Genomic DNA, 17,380 nt, shown 5'->3' with positions numbered 1-17,380 from the left:
AGACAATTCCTGTTTCTGATGAAAAGACAAAAGGTGCTTTTACTATATCTACACTGCAGGTGTTGCATTTTATTTTAGGTATTCAAAATAAAATTGTTCCAGTCATAATTTAAAATATAAAACATCCCAAATATAATTTAATATAACAACAATATAAGACATTACGGGGTATCATAAGTTAAATAAATAAATATCACTTCAGTCTCAATTAACGTTCAAAGAATAACAAACTTATCATTTAACAACGTCATGCACAATTACATTCTCAACAGTTTCTCCATTTATAATAAATATTGTATTTGTGTTTTCGCGAGTCATTATTTATGTTTTACTTTTATTTTTTATTTCCTGTTTAAATGTTGAAACACTGATTTATTATCACACCTTTATCTCTCACTCGGACCAAAAACAAGAAACAACAGATTCTCCAAACAGGAATGTGATTAAATGCTACATCGGCTTGCCCCACAGGATTTAAAGTGACAGGCAGGCGGTTGTAATGTCGCCCTCCAGCATCGAGGGGGTGTTGCCTTGAAGTAGCCCAGCTGAACGGATGGCAGCAGGTTGAAGACAGATTATTCCTGCACCGTTTGAGATGATGATGATGATGATGGCGACCACTGAGGTAATGTGTTTGCGTTGTGCGAGCGTGTCTGCGGAGACTCGTGTTTGTGACCATCAGCGGGGTTTTAAGCAGAATGATGTTGTTTATATAATCAGAGCGGTGCTGCAGATGGCTCCATAGAAATGAAGATGCTAACCCGCATCGTTTTGTTTTGATGAAGAACGCAGATAAAGAAAAGAGGGAGGGTGCTGCTGCTTCAGGAACAGTCCAGATACCGTTCATCTCTGCCGTTCCCAGTAGGTCCACACCTCTGGCAGGTGGGATCTGACAGGGAAGGCTCACTATAATGGTCTCCACCAGCCAATCAAATTACATGCGGGCAAAAATCTTGAATTTTAATATATTTTGAGATCCTCACTTTTCTTGTAAAATGTTAACGTGCTCTCGGTCAGCAGCTCTTCAGACTTTCTGAACTTCTTAGAACTTTTGCTGCTTGTCTCTTGTTTTCATAAGAGTGATTTTATTTTATAATTAACTCTGCTATTTGAATCCTTCAGGAATAACAGGCTGCTGAAATGAACAAGGTATTTTAAACTGGATTGTTTAGTAATTTAATCCCAGTTTCACACATCACCACGAGTTTATCCACAGTGAGCTGTCCTGCAGTTTCTGATGGTTTAGTTTCGAGGCTCCAGACCTGAATCATTCATCTCCTGAGAGGTTCCTTGTACCGGAAGCTCTTCTCCTGTAAGACTGGACACCGAAAATATGATCAGTCAGATACTGTTGCTGCAACGATGCTGTAGAAAGTATCTTTACTTCTCTACCTTCATTATTTTTCTTAAATCTAAAGAATAAGTTGTGACGGCTGGGTAAACGTAGATCAGGACTCTGTTGAAGACAACAAGACAAGTCTGGCTGCTCAAAACATTTTAAAATAGGAGGAGCGATTTAACCTTTTGATTGTTGTCAGAAAGCTGTATAGTGCAGAATAGCAGACTTCAGTGTGTTGCTTCAACATCATCAGCTCCCAGCTTGGATAGCTTCCCACCATGTGAAATAACCCCCAGATAAAGAGCTCTTTGTGTGTGTGTGTGTGTGTGTGTGTGTGTGTGTGTGTGTGTGTGTGTGTGTGTGTGTGTGTGTGTGTGTGTGTGTGTGTGTGTGTGTGTGTGTGAGAGAGAGAGAGAGAGAGAGAGACAGAGAGAGACAGATGCTTGTTGCATTGACCACTTCTCCTCGGACTTCATGTTGAGCCTTTTTGCGGGATGTCAGCATCCTCTGGTGAATCTGCAGCTCCTCTCAGCGTGCCACATCCTCACATCCGTTCAGTTGGGTTCACTCTGCTGTGAAATAATGACTCAATGCTGTGGGATGAAGACGTTAGGTTCAGAAACACACAAATCAAACACATTAAAGAAGCTAGCAAGAGGGCCAAAAGATGCTTAGAGTGACTTCTTGCCACCTTTAAACTACAACCTACTTTTGTTGGTCTTTTTGGCTTGCTATAACCCAAACGGCGAGTCAGCTGCAGACAGAGAGAACCTCATTCTCAGATAATGATGAGGCAGAAACTGGTTTTGACTCATTGTTTTAAAGGCTTGTTCGGATTTTCCTCAGTTATTTGCATTTTCTTTCTAAATGTTTCACGTCAGAATGAAGAACAGCGAAGCCTGGAGCTCAGTGGCCATGTGGGGTTCGACAGTCTTCCCTGTCAGCTGGTCAACAAATTAGTTGCTCGTGGATTTTGCTTCAACATCCTCTGTGTTGGTACGTCTCAATCACTCACTTTAGAAGTGAAAAGCATCATCAAGTCATCACTTTATCGTTTTTCTCTAAAGGTGAGACCGGAATCGGCAAGTCGACTCTGATGAGCACCCTTTTCGGTAGAACGTTTGAGAACGAAGAAGCCAGTCATTATGAGGAGGAAGTACGGCTGCGCTCTCAGACGTACGACCTGCAGGAGAACACCGTCAAACTCAAGCTGACCATCGTTCACACCGCAGGGTTCGGAGACCAGATCAACAACGAGGAAAGGTGCAGAGTCAGTCCCAAGGCCCAGACGTGTCACTCTTTAATCCCACTTGTAACAGGGTGTTTGGTACAAATACCACTAAAACTACCAGTCCCACAATGCACCGGGACAAGCAGTGATAAACCCAGCAGCTCCTCCTCTTCGCTGCAGTAGCATGTTATCATTAATCTGCTTTTCTGAGTTTTCTTCTAATATTTTAAGAGTTGGTGGATTTTTCAGTTCCTGACTTGGACCAAGTTTTTCACTTGTGCCTCTGATGCCCTCCCCTGATCTAGATGGTAAAAACGAGAAAACATAAAAAGTAATTGGCAGCAACTTTTTAGTAGAGTTTAACAATTCGGTTTTGCAGAGTCTGGCACAAATAAGGAAACTGAGATGTTAGAAATTAAATAAACAAATGTTTATGAGATAACTGCCTGTTTCCCTCCTCTTGCTGTCTGATGATGGATTCTAGAGTAAGAAAGCCCATTTGGCGTGAGGTCTAGAAGGGTTCATGGGGAGTGATCAATAGAGAATTTCCTGAATCAGCAGGAAGTATTAAAGTCTGCCGTTCTTGACTGGGTGTGGTGTTTGTAACCCGGATACTGACGTGTCTCTGAGGCAACGAAGAGGCCATTCAATCTCCACTGTTCACAAATGTAGGAATAAAATATAATTTATAATGTTTTTCTCCTTCCCTTTTCAGCTACAAACCCATTCTGGACCACATTGATGCCCAGTTTGAGAAGTATCTTGAAGAAGAGCTAAAAATCAAACGTTCCCTCTTTAACTACGACGACCCCAGAATCCACGTGTGCCTGTACTTTATTTCTCCCAACGGGCATTCCCTGAAGGCCCTCGACCTCATCACGATGAAGAAGCTGGAGAGCAAGGTGATGGAACATTCAGCCTCTGTGTGTTTCACCGGTTCCTCATGTCTGCCGCTCACGGTTGGTTTCCTTGCAGGTGAATCTCATACCTGTGATAGGGAAGGCTGACATTATATCTAAGAACGACCTGAAGAACCTGAAGAGGAACATAATGAATGAGCTGCTCAGCTATGGGGTGCAGATTTACCAGTTTCCTACGGAGGATGAGGATGTTGCAGAGATCAACTCCTCTATAAACGTGAGTCATAACCCCCCCCCCACCACCACCACACACACACACCCACCCAGAAATGATGTATTTTATGAGTAAATCTTTGGCCTTGTAGGCCAATATAAAGCTAAACACATCAGCGGATTTCTCTGTGAAAAATGGAATAAACTTTCATAGCATTAGTTTTGATTTACATTGAGCAACATTTTTAATAGAAAATAAATACAGAAAAATTAAAATTCAAATAGGAAAAGTATGAGGAGTGGCACAAGACAGAATAATAAATCAGTGAAGAAATCAGACATAAATTTATAAATATACACAGAAATAACTCAAGACAAATAACAGAAAAAATTAATTTTGTTATTTATTAATAAATTAGACAGAAAAGAAAGGTAATAAAGGGAAAATAATACTAGAAAATTGTTAATTTATCTTCAGATTTCTGTAAGATATAAATGGGTTTATTTCTTTTATGTGAAATAATCATTATTTCCATGTGTCTATTATGATGATGATGATGATTAATAGTAGTAGTAGTGTTTGCACTTTATTTTATTTTGAAAGTAGTGACAAGCAAGCATAAACCAGATTGTTCCACATGTTGCTGAGACTGCCCCCTAGCGGTGAACGTGTGCAGTAAAACAGACCAGGTTTGCAACACAGCCTGAAGAAAGATTTTGTAAAAATAGATTTGAAAATGTGAAAATAATAAGTTATTTCAACAAGGATCAACATTGTCTCGTGTTGTATTTGGTTTCTGAAGAGTAGGCGCGTTAGCGCATGTGTCAGAAATCCTTCCTGCAGGCGAGAAACTGAGCGAGCTCAAACTGTTATAAAATTACTTCACATTGACTAATTCTAAGTTATATTTTAGTTTGTTTGAAAAATAAATATATATCGGATCAGGGTGTGAAAAGAGTCAAGTGAGCTTAACATTTACACTAAGATGAGATGTTTATTTATTTACAATAATGTAAAAAATATTTGGTAAAAACAAACAAACAAACAAACAAAAAATAACCATCTAAAATGGTTGGTCCAGTATTTCAATCATCCTTGACATTTTAAAGAGCACCTCATGTCACGTTAAACATAAATGACTCTTCCAGGTCATTTTACATTAAACTATCATCAATTTTATTTCTAAAGCACTTTCCATCGTCCAGGAGACAAACCAAAGTGTTGTACGCACGTAAAAAAGAAATGAAAATATGAAGGACCCCTGCAGCGGTCAACAAATCTATACATAAAACAAATAAAAGCCAAAGATATAGGTCAAGGGGCATAATAAAACAAGATAAAGGATTGCTCAATTATCTATAAAGATAATTTCTCTTGTGCTGTTTCAGAACTGTTTCCCCTTCGCTGTGGTCGGAAGCACCGACGATGTTAAAATAGGAAACCGGATGGTAAAAGGAAGGATGTACCCCTGGGGAGCGGTGCAGGGTGACGCATCTAATTAGTTTCTTGTGCAAGTGTTCAGTTTAGATTAATTTGAAAACAAGATTTAAATGTTTTCATTCAAACGATATGTCTGAAGCAGTCTTTTGTGTTCTGTCTAACCAGTGGAGAACGAGGATCACTGTGATTTAGTGAAGCTGAGAGAGATGTTGCTGCGTGTTAATATGGAGGATCTCCGGGAGCAAACGCACTCTCGTCACTACGAGCTGTTCCGTCGCTGCAAGCTGGAAGAGATGGGCTTCAAGGACACGGACCCTGACAGCCAGTCGTTCAGGTGAAATTAGGGACGCGCTGGGTGTGATTCATCTGAACAGTTTACTCGAGTAAATCTGTCCGGTTGGTTATGATGTTGCTGAACTGCTTCATCCATGAAACAGCACACAGAAACGCAGGTTTAAACTGTAAAACGTGGTTTATTTTAAAGGGTTCAATCAAAGTGGAACACCTTTTTTATTAAACAAATTCCTCCGCACAAAACAACTGATCTATTTTGTTAGGATTATAAAACTTCTGACCCAAACGCAGCGAACGAGCAGCTAATCTTCTGGCTGATGACACGTCCTCTGATCTCCAGCCTCCAGGAGACGTATGAAGCCAAAAGAAAGGAGTTAATCAGAGAGCTGCAGCACAAGGAGGAGTCCATGAGACAGATGTTTGTCAACAAAGTGAAAGAAACTGAGGCAGAACTGAAAGAAAAGGAAAAAGAGGTGAGGTTTTCACCCGTTCTCCATCTGTAAAACATATCCGGTGTTTCCTTTCATCGTGCCTTCTGTCACGATCTGTAGCTCCAAGAGAGGTTCGAGCAGCTTAAGCGCTTGCATCACGAAGAGAAGAAGAGTCTGGAGGAGAAGAGGCGAGAGCTGGAGGAGGAGATGAACGCCTTCAACCGGAGGAAGGTGGCTGCTGACACGCTGATGGGACAAGCCCTGCAAGGATGCTCACAGCAGCCGCTCAAAAAGGATAAAGACAAGAAGAAGTGAGTCTGGTCTTCATTTCTAATCGTGTTGTTCCTGCACCGTCACCGTTAGCCACCGCTGCAGCCTCCAAAAGAACCAAAAACTCTTCCAGCTAGTCAATGATGAGTTGTTGAATGTCACACAGAGTCATAAGAAACAGACTTGTCTCATCAAATCTTGTCCATGTTGTCATGATAGGACGTGGAGAGGATTAATGAGGTGGAGTACCCACAGGCCTTTTTTTTAAAGCTCAGAGACACAAACAGACTGACACTGTGCCCAGACACGTATGAAGCTTGCACGACACAGCCCGACGCTTATGTCTCTGCAGGATGACCTGCCAGACTGTCTCTCAGACGGGGAGACACTTCTGTTTACATTTGAATCGTCTCACTGATGCTTACGCCACGTGCAACACAGATGATGATGGGGGCAATATTAATAATTTTCTTGTGCATACATATAACAGGAGAGTTACGAAAGCGGAAGTCGTGGAGCTGTTAAAAACATTCAGTCACTATTTAGCTTTATTAAGGGGATGCTTTGCAACTTTTTTATATTTTTAAATCATTTTCTTAAGCCAATATGTGCTAAAATTGCCCTTTATAAGGTTAATGAAAGGCCAGCCTACCACTATTGCCCCCTGTAGCCAAAATGTTCCACTTGCAACTTCAGAGTGACAGGCCGCTTAGAAAAAATTAAGCTGACATACCTGGCTCTGCAGTCTGGTTCCAGCACGTTTCCTGTTCATGATCAGGTTTTAGATCGTGAACGCAGCTGATTTTTTTTAAAAATTTAGTGATGAATCCCTCCTGTAGACACAAAGAAAGGCTGGGAGACATTTCAGATGTTAGATCAAGGTGATAAAAAGACGAACGCACAGCAAGGAGATAGCTCTTGCCTTCTGTTCTACAAATGGACACTAGAGGGTGCTAACAGCAAGCCAAAACTTCCTATAGTCCCCTTTAAATGATAAAATATTGATAAGTGGGGTTCAATGACCCTTAGCCTTTAATATATGTAAAATCAGTGGAGGCTTAAGATAATAACCCAAACCCACCATTCTTATTATTGTTAAGAGCTAATATTTTTGGCTTCTTCTCTTTTTTAATTTCCACTCTTTGTTCTTATGTGGATCAAAATGTTCAGTAAAACCAGAATGTTTCTGCTGTTAGAGGGAGAAAATAAACAAGAGCGGTGGCCTTTAATTCTGTTCATGTCCAGCCTTCTTACTGCCTGGTTTACATGAAGGCTATGGAGTCGCTGTGTGCTTTAAACAGTAGCTTCACTTAGTGCATCTATTTGTGATGCTGCCAATGTTCAACTAGGTCGATAGTTATAATTCTTAGCTTTCATTTTTCAGAGTATTACTATATGTTTATCTTTAGTTAAAGGTTTTAAAAGTGACTTCTTAACTCGGAATACACTTTTTTCGTATTAATGGTGCCAGGATGTAAAACTGTGGTTTATATAAAATATGTGATTCTTTTGATTTCTGGAATTTGGAAGACCATTTTATTGTTTGGAAAGCTTTTATTGTGGAAATATAAACTTCCCCATGAAAAATTAAGTTAGTTTTAATAAATGAAGACATTTGAAAAAAAAAGTGTGCATCACTTTTGTCTCATTCATGAGGCTCCGCCCCTTAAAAAGAGAACAGAGAAAGAGCTGAGGCTTCTGCATCACATTTGGCATCGCTCATGTTTATTAAAAAAAAATCCTGTTCACTTCCCAAAGTGTCTCTGCTTTAGCGCGTCATCCGCTGAGGGGAAGTTGTACAGTTTGAGCTGAAGCCGAACACTACGAGTGAAAAAGTTGCACAGTGTCCGCCCGGCTTTAAAGATCTGCTCCTCTCCATTCTTCCCTTTCAAACTAATTCCTATGATCTCTGTGAGATCATTTATCAGACTTATGGGACAATCTTGAGTCCTAAACATGGATATTTGCTACATGATGCTACAAAATAAATCAGTTTGACTATTGCCTTTTAAATGATGGGGTTGCTTTCCCCCCACTGAGGGTGTCAGCTTTGCACAGGGGCGGGGTATCTGGATGTTTCTTCCTCTCCTCACACATGTCCATCACACACTCAAACACATTCACCATTACCAGAACTCTCAGCATTCCTGTTAAACTGGTTGTTTTTAGTCAGAGCCACGGGTTTGTTTGTGTCCTGAACAAAAACAGAGATTTGCCTGACATTTTCTCTCTGAATACACATGTTTATGCATTCATTAGTTGTCCTAATAACTGTTGCATATTGAAATAATGTTTCCCTTTCCTTTCATAGCTTCTTTAGCCTTCCATCTGCCTGCTCCTTAACCTCAGGACGGAATTTGAATTAGAAGACTTTCTGCCGCACGAAGCCATCAGACTAACTATCAGGTGTTTCATTTTTACAATGTTCAATCCAGATTTTATGGATATGAAACATTCTTGGGGGTTTCTGAAGTCTTCCATGTCTGCAAAGCGTTGCTCTTTAATCTTTCTGTAGCATGCTCTCTGCATGGCTCCTGCATTCCAGCAAGTATTAATGACATTCCTTTGCCAAAATGTGTTAGTACTAAATGTGAGTTTACCATGTCATGCCTGTAAACTAACACTGTGAAAACACAGTATTAACCTCATGTTCTATCACTGTTAAAATATGTACTTTTTGTAGTCATATAATAATTTAAAGCACTTTAAATCAGTAGAAATACTGTCTTGCATCATATTTCCAACAATGGTGTCTTGTCATTCTGAAATTTCTATCCTTATAATATTTCCTAAAGATGTAGATAGAAATATTTACCTGTTTAAACTACAGAAATGATATATTCTGTTATGTGAAAATGACTGGATGTATATAGACACTCTGTTATGGGACAGTGGAAGCCCACTTGCAGATTATGAACCCTGATGTAATAAAGAGTCAGTTTGTTGAATAATGTTTGTTCTTCTTACCCCATGTCTTCCTATTGACTTAAAAAACTAAGACATGCATTTTCCACATTGGTAAGTTGCATGCTTTGCAGGATCAGATCCTTCTAGAAACTTCCATGCAGTTCTCCGTTTAAACAAGAGGTGAACCTGTACTTTGTCCAAAACGTTTGTTACATTAATTTTCTGCTTAGTCTTCCCTGTTGTCTTTGGAATAATTTGATATCTTTTATGTCACTATTTTGAATAATTGAATTGTTTCCATTGTGACTGACAAGGCCTTAAAATGATCAAACACCAATGTAAGTAGTAAGGCTTTATTTATTTAATATATAAATATATGAGCTATTTTTAACTGTGAAGGTAATAGTATCCACTAAATGTAAATTTTTGTCACCAAATATGAGCAAACAGTTGCTCCTCTTTTTTCCTTCAGGCCATTTTTGGGTGCTTCACAATGATTGGTTTCTCAGCAAAAAAGAAGGCGGGGCGTGATTGTGATCGACTGGTGTCTTATCTAATTGGAATAGAAAATCAAAACTGTCACGGGTTAGCAGCCAATGAGAAGTCAGAATGTCAGAACATGAGCTCCGTTTTATTCCTTCTTATTTACCTAATCAGTCCTTTTCCCCGTCGCCTTACTCCAAGGGTAGGGGGTGTGCATAGGCAGAAGTTAACCTATGCTTAAACCTTGATTTAGTAACAGTTCATACTTACACCTTTGTGTTATTTTACTTCTTTACATTCGCATTTTCAACGCGCGTAAGGATTTTTTCAGGCAATTTTATTTAAATATAAAAGCAGTAACCTCTCAAGGTAAGTAAACCAAGCTCTTATGTACGTTAAAATAAGTATGTTTGTCATTTTGTATATTTTACTGTTAAGCGTTTAGTTGTCAGATAGTTCGTCAGAAACAAGCATCGTACTAACTTGGATTGATTTTAGCTAGCGTTAGCAGTGCTAGCTAACAACTGACCTTTCTGTTCCACTTTACTTCATATGTCCCCTAAACCTTCAACATTTACGTTGTTTATATCCTACTAAAGGCGGACAGTGGTAGTCAATCCAGTTTTAACCCCAGTTGGTGTAGTTAGACGGTGTTGCGTCAGTAGTTTGTTGTCATCATTGGTGTTGCATTAATGTGTGCGGCAGGAACATGTCCCGACATGACGCAGGACCTTCCTCAACAAGACCCGCTCCTCCAACCTTCGTCCAAACCATCAAAACCTGATTAGAACACTGGAAGTAGTGTTTACATGAAGTTTTAGAAAAACGGAGTCTTTACGAGCATTATTAAGGTCAATGGAAGTGGTCTTGTTCTGTGTTGTCCTTTTACTGACTGCTGAACTAGTTACGCAGCAACCTACTGGTATGATCACCCTTAACAGTTAATGTTTAATAATGACAGATCTTCAGGAAATGACTTAATATGAATATTGCATCAATTAGTCATGGATTAAAACAGTTGTTGCTCACATTTAAGAGGTGGAAACGCATTATGTTGAAACATAGCCATGACTTGGCATTTATTAGTTGGATTATGTGAAAATCACAGGTGTGTTTTCTGGGTGAGTTGGTGTGGGTATTGATTTTCCTTTTGTCTGTTCAGATGATTGACACAACACCTGGAGCAAAGCCCTTTGCAGTTCAGCTGAAGGCCCTGATGGACCTGGAAGGCCGATACCAACCAAAGCTGAGTGGTCTGAGGCTCATCGAGAGTGCCCAGGACAACAACCTCAGGATGACCACCAGGTTGAGAGAACTGGAAGTTAAGGACCTGCTCTCCCTCACCAGGTTTTTTGGTTTCAGCTCAGAGACCTTCTCACTGGCCACCAGCTTGCTAGATCGGTTCCTCTCTGTGATGAAGGTTTGTCTTTGCAGTAGTGCCTCTAAAGTGAATCCACAATGTCCCCAAAACAGCTTGTGATCATGACGTTGTGTGGTCTACAGATTCAACCCAAGCACCTGTCCTGTGTTGGACTGTGCTGCTTTTACATTGCTGTGAAGTCTTCAGAGGAGGAGAAGAACGTGCCGCTGGCCAGTGATCTGATCCGCATTAGTCAGAATCGCTTTACGGTGTCCGACATGATCAGAATGGAGAAGATCATCATGGAGAAGCTCTACTGGAAGGTGAAAGCCCCCACAGCGCTGCACTTTGTCCGCCTGCTTCACAGTCACATCCAGGAGCAGCTCGACACTGAGAGGTAAGGATTCATGCTTTTAGTCCATCAACCTGAAGAACAAATACTTCTGGTTTCGTCTTGTAAAGACTGAACCTTTTCAATACTTATTTTACAGCAGGAAGATCCTGAGCATTGAAAGGTTGGAGGCCCAGCTAAAAGCGTGCCACTGCTCGTTTGTCTTCTCTAAAATTAAAGTAAGCCCTAAAACCTCCCCTTAATTAAAACTATGGGAAGTTATGTTGATTTTAAAGCCATAAATATGTGCATAATCACTGCTTATGGTAAAAAGAACTAAAGGTTCTGCTTTTTACAGCCATCTCTTTTTGCCATTGCTCTGCTGTGCTTTGAGGCACAGGAACAACATGACCCGGAGCACGCAAACAAAGTATTCGAGGCTCTGAAAAACTTGCAGCAGCAGTTGAATGTAAGTGTTGTAGAAAACCACAATTTTTGCAGACACATATAACTGATGTTTGCATTTAAAATAAACAAAAAAAAAACAACAACCATCATTTCTGTGTACCGTAGGTGAAAGACGGTGACCTGGTGTGTGTCCGAGAGCTGGTCGGAAAGTGTCTAGCTGAATACGCCACCACCAAGTGCTCCAGAACCATCGGCCAGAGACTCCGCTGGACAATCTCAGGAAGAACTGCTCGTCAGCTGAAGCACAGCTACTACAAGATCGCTCATCTACCCACCATCCCCGAGTCTGCTAGTTAAACCGGGGGCAGAGGGACGGGTGACGTCACAGTTGTCCTCACTGTAACGGTCACCCAGTAACCCTTTATTTTCCTTACAGACTTTCATCAACGATGATGCATTTCTTTAAGGAAAAGCTTTTGTTTCCTATAAGGTTGATTAAACACACTATTTGTCCCTTTTGAGGTGGATCAGCTGCCACACTGCTGAGTTTAGCTTTTCTGGTTGTGTTGCCTGCACAGGTGTACACTTATGTACCTGTTTGAATCTGTACTGAGGTTTTTGGTATTCCCTGGTATGGGTTTTTGGTTTTAAGCTTAAAGTATTGAACCACCTAGGTCCTCAGTCCACCATGTGGAAGAGGAGGGAGAAGGATTTTGAGAACATCAAAGACGGAACCAAGAAATCGGGCCCAAGATCCTTAACTCCCACCCTAGGTTGATAAGCTGTCCTGAATTGCACACTCCTACCCAAGGTGATGATTTTTTTTTTTTTTTTTTGATGAGGTGAGGGAGCGCTCCTGGTTTAGACCATTGAAGTGGAACGAGTGGTGACGCGGTCACTCGTGGCTAACGTTATGTTCGAACTGAAATGTTCAACACCTAAGTTGTTTTCACTGAATCCACATTCTGTGGACACCATGTGATTGAAATTAGTTTTAGTTCACTAAAAGTTGCCATTGTCATGGGAATGCAGCTTGGAATTTGTTCAGCATTTTCTTTCCCAGTTTCCCTGCCTGGGACGTTTTTGCTAGTGACAGTAATGGTGTTCTAGAGTTCAAAACGGTCAAAGGAAAGCCCCATCTGACAAACTTGTGCACCTGTACCTTTCAATAAAATTTTATTGAAAAGCTATAACTGTTTTGTGTTTAACAAATACTAAGAAAAGTTCTCCCATTTTCTCGCTGTGGACTTTATAACTTTTCAAACAAGGCTTTTAAAAAGTCTTGTGGCAGAGAATCCAGAGAAAAGAGCAGCTCTGACAAGCCTTCCGTTTATAAAGATGTCTGCTCTCAGAACAGAGGACCTGTGCCTGTGTGTGTGGTGAACAGGCAGAAGTAACACTTGGGTGTGGACCAGGTTTTCACATCAACGCTAACGTCACTGCTGTAAGCTGGAAAAGTCGGGACCGCCGCCAGCAAAGTTCCCCGAAATTTCTGCACCGCTGAAGTCAAATCCAGGATTCTAAGGGAAAAAAAATTAACCATGTTAGTCTTTCCGTAGAAAGCTTTAAAAAAAAAAAAAAAAAGAATTAAGACGTAAGTTTGCTTTTCAAACAGCCTGACAACATCACACATGTAGCAAGAACAGGTTAATAAAATCAGAACTTCCATTTCAACTGCCTGAAATAACAAGAAAGCTGTTTTAAGATCTTACAATATATTGAAAATGTTCTTGAATGAAGTATAAAGAATGGAGCTGCATTGTTAAAGTCCCATCACACTGATGTGTGTGCGAAATTTGTTCTCCGCATTTGACCCATCCCCTGGGGGAGCGGTGAGCTGCAGACACAGCCGCGCTCGGGAACTATTTGGTGGTTTAACCCCCCAATCCAACCCCCTTAATGCTGAGTGTCAAGCAGGGAGGCATTGGGTCCCATTTTTCAAAGTCTTTGGTATGACCCGACCAGGAATCGAACCCTAATCTCCCAGTCTCAGGGCGGACACTCTACCACTAGACCACTGAGAAAGGTTGTGTTTTGTGTTTTTAGCCTTTCATTAATGGAATCCTGCTGGTTTTCTGATCATAAACAAGCAAGTCAACAAAGTCCCTTCTAGGACAAGACCTCTGGTCAAAGTGACTTACTGTGCTCTATGTGGTAAATATTACAACATTCTTATAGAATTGCTCCATAAATCAACATTTGTTCTAAACTTGAACGCCTCTGTGTCAGCTGCTTCATCCAAGAGTGAGGTTTACTGAAATCCTGACATTTCCTTTTGTTCATTTATTGAGTTTATTGTCCTGACAACAAGCAGCGTGAGTCTCAGGTTGTGGAGAACGAAACAAACCTCTCGCTGAAACCTCTCCAGAGTGAGTTTTCTCTGCATCTGGTCCTGGACCCAGGCATTTGCACAGTACTCTCCCTCCAGCAGGGAGGGCCAGCAGTTCCCAGCTTCTCTGTTGGTTTTCATTAAAACGATACGGATGAGACATTTATCCTCTGAGGAGAAAGGAGAAAAACCAATGATACAAATATGACAGGAGGCTGGAGTTTGTACGTTTACAGGAAAGTAAGTTAATTAGCTGTAGTTGACTTACCCAGCGTCCAGGTAGCTTCATCAGACACAGTGGTGCCAAACAACGTTCCCTGTCAAAGTAAAAGAAAGGACATGTATTAAGTAGCAGTTAGAATAGAGATGCACCCAGTCTGGTTTGGACGGCTGTTACTGGTTTCTGACCAGCAGATCCTGGATTTGGCGGGTCGTCAGATCCTTCCACACATGTAAAAACTTCCACACATAAGAGATGGTAAATACATGGACTGGGTCCTTTTATTACTGCGGGGAATGGTTGCATTCAAGAATCCAAACAAACAAAAAGAACAATGACAGAAAGGCTGCATGGTAGCACCATTCCTGCACATTCATGTTCTCATGCATATGTGGGTTTGCTCCAAGGGGGAATCGAGGAGCAAAAAGATGAAGCCAACACAGGAGTGACAAAAACTAAAGTCCTCCACTCATCTGATGGGGACTGGCACCAGGAATGAGCAAATTCACATTGACTCCCATGTTAAAAATTCCAAATGCTCAGCAGAAATGAACATGTTTACAGCCTGGCTCCAGAAACCATTTTAGGTTAAATGGATCTAGTTTGACATGACCACTCTGGGCCTGGGGGTGTTGTAATCAAATGCTTGAAATGATGAATATTTTGATATGATTGACCGGTTGCATGAGCATCAAAGCTAGTGCTAGAGGCTAGCTCCAGGGAAGGCCTCGGCCTTGGACTCACGTTAATAGATGTTTGGCTGTTTAGACTCTGAACTTTAGTTGTGTCCTCTGTGAGTTTGTGTTCAGATGTTAATCGTGGAATCATTTGGACAAAGACGGCAGGATGTGCTATTCAATGTGCTAAGAGATCATCCAAGAAGTTTCGGCTTCCTTTTTATCAGTAAGTAAAATAATATTTCTCTACTTCATTTTGCTGGTTGAATGGGGGAAATGTTGCGCATTTGACATAACACTGCTTGGTTGAAGATGGGTTAAAATATATAATGTGTTGGTTCAACTGGCTGGGTTCTGAAACTTGAGCTGGGTAAGCTGGCTGGCCTAGGCTAGCGGAGATGTCCGGCTTCTCCGGGCCAGGAACAGTTGCTAGAGGCAGCCAAGCCATATGGCCTCCTGGCTTTTCCAGGCTCCCATGTGAGGCTGTAGTCATCCTGGTTGTCTGTGGAGGTCTGAGGGTGACCACAGAAGCACTGCAGCTCATTCAGTTGATGCTGCTTCAACTTTGAGTCACTCAACTGAGTTTTTCTGGCTAAAAGCGCCCAAAAACCCGTTAGCTTCAGGTTAGCTCAGGTACTTAGTAGCTACTCCCATTGGCTCCAAGCTCCGTGTAGGTTCAGGTTAGATCTCCAACTGCTGTGCAGGAGCAGAGCGCGAGTTCACGTACGCGGCCTGGGCGCCCGACTCCGATCACGGGGGTCTGAGGCTGTGCTTGTATTTTAATGGTTAGCTACAAGCTTTGTGTAGCTTCGGGTTAGCTCGTAGCTACACTGGTTCAGGGTTTATGGGTGTCAATCATTCGTGCCTACCCCTACAGCCTCATGGGCTCGACACACGGGAGGCGACCCGCGTTCTGTTCCATGGCGAAATCGAAACTTCCGTTGTTTTGTTTGGCTGTGTCAGGTTGGAGGGAATTAAGGTTATTTAAGCGGTTCAGAGTTAATAAAGTGGTAGATATGATGTTTCACAAGGTGCTGCTAGAGTTATGTGAAATCTTACTTCTGATTTTACTTTATAAAACATAATAATAATCAACTTCTCCTTCGTGTTTGCTCGGAGGTGTGCGGAGCATCCTGTCCGCTCATTGGTCAGTGAATGAAACCTCCGTTGATTGGTCCTCTTCCGAGCGACAGCGATGAAAAGTTGAAAATATTTCAACTTTCTGGGATCGCCTGTGCACGACACGTGCACGAACGCAAAATTTCACATGCACGTTTTTCACGTTTTTCTTGGTAGGAGGGAGACCCGCGATTATCGCTTTGTCGCACATGTCTCATCGAAAATGAAAGGAGGAGAGGCGATGTCGCCTCCCGTGTGTCGAGCCCATCACTCTCAGCTCCAAGTCTTTTCCTATTTTTGGATTGTCTGGGCGTGACGAGACATGTGACACGGCAAAGATGGTGGTGGTGGGAACCGCCCATTTGACTTCATAAATGTCTTTTGGAAAGCAATGGGTGAGGTTTGTCCATGGTTTTTATACATCTATGGTTTTCTCCCACAGGCCAAAAACATAAATTGTCCATATGTGTGAGTGTGTGTCTTGTCCGTCTCTGTGATGGACAGGTGACCTGTCCAGAGTGTCCCCCAACTCGCTTCTTGCCCAGTGACTGCTGGAGATAGACACCAGCAGCTCCCACTGAGGAGTAGGCAGTTGGAAAACTGGGTTTTATTTGGTAAATAGGGTTGTAAACATAGTAGATAACTGGAATTGGCCAAATGGGTCAAAGCTGTTAAAACACATCAGCATCTGTCCTACATTTAGAATTGGTGCATTTGTTATTGATTAATTTTAGATTGTAGAAACAAACCTAAGAGTAAATTAAACGATAAGAGACATAAATATTAAAGTGAATAAAAATCAAACAGATTATAACTGACTCCAATCAGAACAGCCTAGATGCCTCTTCCCGGCTGTCTCCATCCCGATCAGAATCAGGAATGTCTGATAATAAAAACGATCAGATCAAACTACGTCCTGCTGAATATTACCTTGAATATTTCATTCCCTCTGACATGCAGCTCGATGTCTCTGGTTCCTAAATGGCACTTCACCTCCTTAGCAGAGGTTCCCTGAGGCACGGTGACTTCGATGTAGACCTCCTCCATGGTCTGGTACCAGGAGCCCCAGGGGGTCTTGCAGGGGATGACGCCGCTCCTCTCCTCAAAGTGTACCGACATGGTGAGACTTCACACCGACCCACTGGGTTTAAAGGTTTTATAAACAACCTCCACGTCGTTCTGTTTTATCTTATTTCAGGTTCCCTACTGGACAAACTTGCACCTCTTCCTCTCTGTATATTTCCGGTTAGATATGAGCTCACGGCTGCAGCGCCCCCTTGTGTCTAGAAACAGGAACTACACGGCACAGAGTTAATTTTGTGAGCCTGACAGGTGGCTGAGCCACTAGTCTTCTTTTATTTATTAATTTTTTGACTTATATGAAGAGTTTTGCTTGTGTTAAAATGACCTGATATAACCAGAGCAGGAACAAAGTGAGCCTACAGTTTGTCTAAAAAGGGAGTGGAT

General features: G+C 41.6%; 3 protein-coding genes across 3 annotated transcripts; 2 read left to right on the top strand and 1 right to left on the bottom strand.

Moving 5' to 3' along the window:
* The first annotated feature begins 466 nt into the window (after positions 1 to 466).
* septin8 (septin-8-A) lies at positions 467 to 9,032 on the top strand. Its single transcript, XM_015943536.3, has 10 exons — positions 467 to 625; positions 2,221 to 2,335; positions 2,407 to 2,602; positions 3,286 to 3,472; positions 3,546 to 3,707; positions 5,033 to 5,129; positions 5,250 to 5,418; positions 5,719 to 5,851; positions 5,930 to 6,120; positions 8,391 to 9,032. The coding sequence occupies exons 1-10, from the start codon at positions 596 to 598 to the stop codon at positions 8,443 to 8,445; spliced, it is 1,335 nt and encodes a 444-aa protein (XP_015799022.1). The 5' UTR covers positions 467 to 595; the 3' UTR covers positions 8,446 to 9,032.
* Positions 9,033 to 9,640: 608 nt separating this feature from the next.
* ccng1 (cyclin G1) lies at positions 9,641 to 12,761 on the top strand. Its single transcript, XM_015943560.3, has 6 exons — positions 9,641 to 9,838; positions 10,632 to 10,889; positions 10,973 to 11,226; positions 11,321 to 11,399; positions 11,519 to 11,629; positions 11,734 to 12,761. The coding sequence occupies exons 2-6, from the start codon at positions 10,632 to 10,634 to the stop codon at positions 11,923 to 11,925; spliced, it is 894 nt and encodes a 297-aa protein (XP_015799046.1). The 5' UTR covers positions 9,641 to 9,838; the 3' UTR covers positions 11,926 to 12,761.
* On the bottom strand, positions 12,728 to 17,175 carry nudcd2 (NudC domain containing 2). Its single transcript, XM_015943584.3, has 4 exons — positions 16,844 to 17,175; positions 14,166 to 14,214; positions 13,916 to 14,067; positions 12,728 to 13,088 (listed from the first exon to the last, which is right to left on the bottom strand). Exons 1-4 carry the CDS (start codon positions 17,030 to 17,032, stop codon positions 13,005 to 13,007), a joined length of 474 nt encoding a protein of 157 aa, XP_015799070.1. The 5' UTR covers positions 17,033 to 17,175; the 3' UTR covers positions 12,728 to 13,004.
* Positions 17,176 to 17,380: the final 205 nt, after the last annotated feature.

Source organism: Nothobranchius furzeri, chromosome 1 (genome assembly GCF_043380555.1).
Source record: "Nothobranchius furzeri strain GRZ-AD chromosome 1, NfurGRZ-RIMD1, whole genome shotgun sequence".
Classification (NCBI taxonomy): Eukaryota; Metazoa; Chordata; class Actinopteri; order Cyprinodontiformes; family Nothobranchiidae; genus Nothobranchius; species Nothobranchius furzeri.
This window is presented reverse-complemented; position numbering and strand designations above follow the sequence as displayed.

What these genes read in the sequence shown, in the direction of transcription:
- ccng1 (XM_015943560.3), top strand. Translation starts at nt 10,632, where the DNA reads ATGATTGACACAACACCTGGAGCAAAGCCCTTTGCAGTTCAGCTGAAG. An exon ending in GGTTCCTCTCTGTGATGAAG is followed by an intron (nt 10,890 to 10,972) that starts GTTTGTCTTTGC and finishes TGTGGTCTACAG; the next exon opens with ATTCAACCCAAGCACCTGTC. An exon ending in ACTTGCAGCAGCAGTTGAAT is followed by an intron (nt 11,630 to 11,733) that starts GTAAGTGTTGTA and finishes TGTGTACCGTAG; the next exon opens with GTGAAAGACGGTGACCTGGT.
- nudcd2 (XM_015943584.3), bottom strand. Translation starts at nt 17,032, where the DNA reads ATGTCGGTACACTTTGAGGAGAGGAGCGGCGTCATCCCCTGCAAGACC. An exon ending in TGAAGCTACCTGGACGCTGG is followed by an intron (nt 14,068 to 14,165) that starts GTAAGTCAACTA and finishes CTTTCTCCTCAG; the next exon opens with AGGATAAATGTCTCATCCGT. An exon ending in TGGAGAGGTTTCAGCGAGAG is followed by an intron (nt 13,089 to 13,915) that starts GTTTGTTTCGTT and finishes TTTTTCCCTTAG; the next exon opens with AATCCTGGATTTGACTTCAG.
- septin8 (XM_015943536.3), top strand. Translation starts at nt 596, where the DNA reads ATGATGATGATGATGATGGCGACCACTGAG. An exon ending in AGATCAACTCCTCTATAAAC is followed by an intron (nt 3,708 to 5,032) that starts GTGAGTCATAAC and finishes GTGCTGTTTCAG; the next exon opens with AACTGTTTCCCCTTCGCTGT. An exon ending in CCTGACAGCCAGTCGTTCAG is followed by an intron (nt 5,419 to 5,718) that starts GTGAAATTAGGG and finishes TCTGATCTCCAG; the next exon opens with CCTCCAGGAGACGTATGAAG.